Below are 6,000 nucleotides of genomic sequence, written 5' to 3'. Positions count from 1 at the left end.
CTGCCACCCTGCTCCTCCTCGCTTGTTAAATGTGTGCCCGCACCCGGCCAGCGCGCACTTGAACACCTCGCGGAGCTACGTTTTAAATCTGGGGATGGGAATACAAAGGCCTGGAGGCTCGTCTCCGTGTTTGAGAATAGCATATTCGCTGTGGTCAGGATGGAAGCAGACATTCCTTACGTCCTGCACGGAGCTCAGGTCCTGCACCCGAGCGCTGTGCTGAATGGGCTACGGCACCCACAAACGCGCCTACAGGCTCAGGTATTGATACGGCACCTGGCTGCTCTTTTGTGCTGGTAGTTAATGTTTATTTTATTGCGAGGTAGTTCTTGTGGTATCTCAGCTTTGTTCCTTTTCATTGCGAGAGTTTGTATTATTTATATTTTTAAGTTAATATAAGAGCAAGGGAAATAAATACATATTTTCTTTATAGGAAGTCATGCGTCTTAAAAAACAGATTTTTACTTATATTAACGGTAGACAGTATCAGCTCTGGTTACAATGTATACTTCTACAGACTGCTCACATATCGGAGCTCTGGGTTGCCCTCTTGGTACCCCCAGTGGGAAATGTAGTACGGTTTTAATGATTTTAAGAAATACAGTGCTGGTTTAGGTTTGTAGTGGAACAATGTGCCAACCATGTTGTTTCTACAAGCCACAATAAGATAGGTTTTTAAAATGGGCCGGACTTTCTAATAACTCGGGAGCAGTTGAACAGCTGTAACTGATGTGCAATTGTAGGTGTTGCACTTTATGCAATTTGAATTCTTAAGTAGAAGAAATCACATTGTGGCTGCTAGAAGAAAAATAAATGCCAGAAATTATTCTTTTTTTTCCTATTTTATTATTTGATTGGCTTATGTGCTATATTGTCAGGTGGGGGAAAGGACTAGTCTAGTTGCAAGAACAGAAGAACATAAGTAGATGAGAACCTTTTTCTTGTGTATACCTACTAGCATGAGCAAAAGTCTTCACTTTCATATTGAAAAACAACTTCTGTCTGACTTGCTGAACACTCAGATATAAGTACTAGAAAGAAAGGTGAGAACTGTACTGAAGAGGAGACCTTTAGAATATGCCTTAAATCTTTTAAATGCTTGAAAAACAGTAAACTTTGGGTTGTCGGAAAAGAAAATGCAGAAGATAAGGCAATGACATTTTAACCAACTTATCTCCTATGGTATAAATAGACAGCATCTATGAATAGACTTGTTTTTATGACTTCTCTTTCAGTTTTAACCTGTGTCTCTGTATTTGAATGCTGGGCTACACTGGTAGGAAGGTTTTAAAGATGCTATGACTAAACCCGTGATCCTGGAAGTAAATGGTACAAGACTTGCTACAGTTTGGGGAATCCTGAGTGTCACTGCTAGCCACTCTTAACACCTCTCTACCTAGTGCAGAACTTGACTTTAACTTAACTTTCTGTTGTTGTCTTTGGTCTAACTGACCTACAAACATTTTGCATTTTAGAACTGTGAAATGATTAATAAATATGTAAAGTAGCTGAAGTGTATGAGTCCGTAGATTGTAGTTTGTGCTGTACCTAAATGCTTTTGATTAACTTACAGAATATTTGTACTTCACTTCTAAAAATCCTTTTCTTTGTTTATAGTATGTTTTAAGGTCATGTTATACTCCAGAAATGACATCAGAGTTCTGTTCTAGAGATTTTTGGTTTAAAATAGATGTAAATTAAATTTAGCAGGCGATGGAGTAGACTAAATTGTACAAAAACTTTTACCATACCTTCTCTTATACAGTTTGCATTCAATTTTACAACAGTTTATGTAATTTACTGGTGAAATCCAGATGACTCTTTAGAAAGAACATTCTGAATACATTTAAACACTTAAGTCTGCAGGTTGGGTACTTCTGGGGCTGGGGGTTTTTGTGTTTGTTTGGGTCTTTTTGAAGGAAGGAGTTGTGTTTGGATTCTGCAATGAAGCTAAAATAAAGGCAGCTGTCCATCCAGGTAGTATAGCCTACTCCAAATGTGTGTGTGAGCTGAGCAATATCTTGTATTACGGTTATCCTATATGACAGTCAGAATTGAAGTGATTAACATAGGCTTGCCATTGATTTTATTAGAAAGAAATATCTCAAGTTTATTTGAACTCTGACTACTGGAAGTAGTGCCAGCTATTTTGGAAAGCTGTTCAATGTCTAGTGATGATACATGGCATTGTCAGTGCTGTACCTAATCATATATAGAAAAATAGCCCTAACATTTAAAGTCTTGGGAAAGATAAATTTAAAGATGAGAAATAGTCACACTCCTAAATAAAACATGCTCAGTATTGTTTTCATGTAATTGTTGATGTTTTACTATTTGATTAAAACTGCTTGGCAACTGATAAATAGAATATTGTACAACTGGCTTAGTATACCGTTAAGGTAATTGGCAAGGTTTTATACCACATGGTTTATCATTTGCTACAGTTGACATCATGAAGGCTAACCATTGCAGAATCATTTTCCTCCAGGTCTCAGTTCAGGCCCTGAGTTTTTCCTGAAAAGCACATCAAAGTCAAGAACAGGTCTTGACCGAAGAAAATGACTGAAATGTTTCAAATTCTTTATATGTTCTATGAAATGTATTTTGTTAAGAAGGAATTGAAATGGACTAGAGGCAAGCGCGCATACTGTTGCAGTTCCGGCACTCAGACGGTAATGGTTTAATTACAGACTTACATAATTAAAACTCAGTATTTGTTATATAGTCAGTTCAGTGTTATAAGTCTTGCTGTCAACTTCAAATCTAGCTATTCTCACGTTGGTTTTAGGTACTGTACCTGAAGTTGGTTTTGGGTGCTGTACTCCCCAGAGTTTTCTTGCAGTATTTGTCCTTTGCAGTGGCGAGCTTTGTATTTCCAAATTATTTTTCACTTTACAATGTGAAGAATGTGTGCAGACAAGCGTGAAAGGAGACCCATGGATGCCTTAATTCTGAAACACATTTAATTCTTTTTAAATTTATTTCAATATGAATCTGTAGAATAAATGTAAATAGTTTTACAGGCATGTAAATAGCCATAGGACTGGAATTTATTTTAGGGGAAATGGAGATCACGAATCAGTCTTAAATACAACACAAACTGGATATTTGAAGTAATACTTTGTTTTGCCGTGTTAACTGTATGTTTTAAGTATTGAATAACAGGAATCCTGAAAGGACATTTATTTAAGTTTTCAAGGGCAAATTCAGTTTAGATGTTTGTTTAATTAAAAACTGCAATACTAATTCACTGACTTAGTTCAATTAAACATAGCATTGCTATTCATTCAAAGTTTTTCAATCTCTTTAGTCACATACAGGCACAAATCTCTTCATTTACAAGCTTCGTTAAGTCTTGCTGTCCATGATGCTGCCCTTACCTTTTTTTTTTTTGCATGCTATTTATGTAAAAACAAAATAAAAATATCTCATGCATAAGCTATGCACACCTCGGTCAAATCATTGAAAATCACTTGTGCTTTATAAGTTGCTGAGACTGGCACCTGCAGTTTTGCACTACAGCCATTTAGAAGGCTAGCAGTGCTAAAACCTACTTAGGGTAGTTTGATAGCTTAAAAACAAAATCTAAAAACATACCTAATTATAGAGTTTATATTGTTGAATCCAGTGAACAGTAGTTGTTAGCATCCAGTGCTACAAATTTGAGCTGAAATGTGGTGGAAAAATTACAGGTTTTGTATTTGTCAGGCAACACAATATATTACGATACTGGAGAGGCAATTGTGGAAAGGCCAATCATATATTAAAAAAAAAGAAAAAAGAATAAGGCAAAGCTGCTCCCTTGAAGCCCACGATTGAAAAAGTCATGTGTCTTCTGATTCCTTTTAGAAATGCTGTGTTCATTTGAGCTTGTTTCATATAAAAAGTTTAATTCCTTTTCTCTGTACAATTGGGTGCTGATGCTTTCATATACAAGGGAATTGAATGGAAAACTGTCATCATGGAGATGGAATATGCTTTGTCTTAAAGTGTTTTAAGATGAGGATGCACATAAAGCACTGTAAGATTAAGGTAGTGATTACAGTTTGTTTTAAGAGGGATGTGGGTTCCTATGCCTTTTCTCTTGTTAATCTAAATGTCTTCTAGGGTGCGAGATTCACAATTAAAATTTCCACAGCATTGCTGGGCTGGGGTTCAGCTGTTACAATGAAAGTGGTTGTCCTTGCGTAGCTCTTGAAGTGGAGTAACAGTGAGCTTTTGGTGTGTAGAATGGTTGAGAGCCACGTAAGATAAGAAGCGATAAGTAAAGTGATCATTGCTACTTTGGGGTTAACTGGTTCTTCTGAAATTTGTCAGTGGTAGGGACATAACAGTCACTGATCATTTGCTGGCAATGCTGTTGTCTATATACTTTATTTGCACTTCATTGTCAGCTGGTCACTTTTATCGTCTTTCTTTAGAAGGTATGTTTTAAGTGGCAGTGGGGAACAGTTCAGTTGACTACAATTTCAGAAATGTGACCCTTGGAAATAACCCACGTTTTAATTACTGAGCACTGGAGTATAGGTGAACAAAACTACAGAAGTGTAAATCAAATATTCTATTTTAGACTACTTTATTTAAATGGCATATTCTAAGTCACTGAGACGGCTTTTTCATGAAAGAATGCCAGCTGATGCTAAAAAAAGCTAAATGGTATGCCTCATGAAGATGCTAAATAGAGATTGATGCTGAATAGCTGGGGAGAGTGAAAAAAAGGATGCTCTTGAAATGAGGAGCCAGGACTTTGATTTGTGCAAGTAGTGATACTAGCAGTTATAGATGAGGAACGGTGAAAGGGCATGTAAGCTACTCCCTGGCAAGATATTTTTCTTAGGTTCTGCTGCATGTTTCACATTGGCTGAAGCACCTGAAACATCTGCAGAGCTTTTTTCCTAGCTGCTGAGAAAATGAGAAAACTTGTGTCTGTTTCCTCTTCTCTCTCACTAATATTTTACCAGTCATAAAAAAAGTACAACCTTACTTCATATCCTGTGCTGTTTTGAAGGATTCTGCAACTATTGTACATTTAAAGCTTTCTTCTTTTTTGTTTATCTGATAATTGCATTAATGGTCTGATATTTGTAAATTTTGTCATAGCAAATTGGGTTGAAAGCTTTTGGTTTACTCTATTCTTATTTTTCAGAAGAAAAAGTTAACTTGGTGATATTTGCATGTGCATATGGACACATATCTGAAAAGTTGTCTCTGTTTTTCATTCTTAACCTCTGGTGTGGATGTGAAAAAGGTCTTCAGTTTTATTTTGCTTTATAATCTGTGTTCCTCAGAGAAGAAACACTGGATCTTTATAAACTGCATGAATTCCCTTAAGATACAGCAAAATATGTAAGAATTTGTTAATTTCCCTTTTGCTGTCAGGAACATTAAGAGCAGTATCAGTTAAATGTAAACATTTCACTCTATTGCATCCCAGCAAGAGTTGAACTTTGCTGGTTCTCAGCTATTTGCTTTTTGTTAAAAGGGCACAGGGAAAGAAAGCCCTTTTCTCTTCAAGATACAGTAAATATTAAATTGATGTTCACCTGATTAAATGTTTTCATGTGTGCTGAATAAATATTTACAGTTTTAATGTCACATTTTCAAAGACTGATCTGATCTTAGACTTTTGCAAGCCACAGAGTCTTGACTTCTGCACTTGTAAAGACATGATCATGCAAGGCTGTGTTAAAGGCCCAAAATGTTAGGGGTTTTTTGTGCATATCTTGCTCAACGACCTCATTTCTTTTGTGAAGTAGTGTAGGACAGACATTGATTATTTTTCTGCCTTCGATACATATACTTTAAATTTCTTCTTAAACTGTGGTCTGGATTAGATCCCTATGAGCCTGTGAGGGTAATGTAGATCTCTGGATTCTGCTGACACTCTTGAGTTGTAACTGGATAGTTAGAAGTATGAGTATTGATCCTGCTTGCTACTCATTTAGAGGGCAGTGAACCATTTTGTAGTTTAAAACAAATGCACTTCTGAACTCTCATGAC

At 36.4% G+C, this 6,000-nt stretch overlaps 1 protein-coding gene across 2 annotated transcripts in view; it reads left to right on the top strand.

Moving 5' to 3' along the window:
* The window catches only part of SCAF8 (SR-related CTD-associated factor 8), a 100,751-nt gene that overhangs the window by 259 nt on the left and 94,492 nt on the right, over nt 1-6,000 (top strand). For both annotated transcript variants that reach the window (XM_010581870.1, XM_010581871.1), the window contains exon 2: nt 52-261. In XM_010581870.1, the coding sequence (XP_010580172.1) occupies nt 52-261 (210 nt within the window). The remainder of the gene's footprint in view (nt 1-51; nt 262-6,000) is intronic.

This window comes from Haliaeetus leucocephalus, unplaced genomic scaffold, assembly GCF_000737465.1.
Source record: "Haliaeetus leucocephalus isolate CR32 unplaced genomic scaffold, Haliaeetus_leucocephalus-4.0 Scaffold819, whole genome shotgun sequence".
Classification (NCBI taxonomy): domain Eukaryota; kingdom Metazoa; phylum Chordata; class Aves; order Accipitriformes; family Accipitridae; genus Haliaeetus; species Haliaeetus leucocephalus.
Note: the sequence above shows the minus strand (reverse complement) of the source record. Positions and strands in the feature narration are given on the sequence as shown.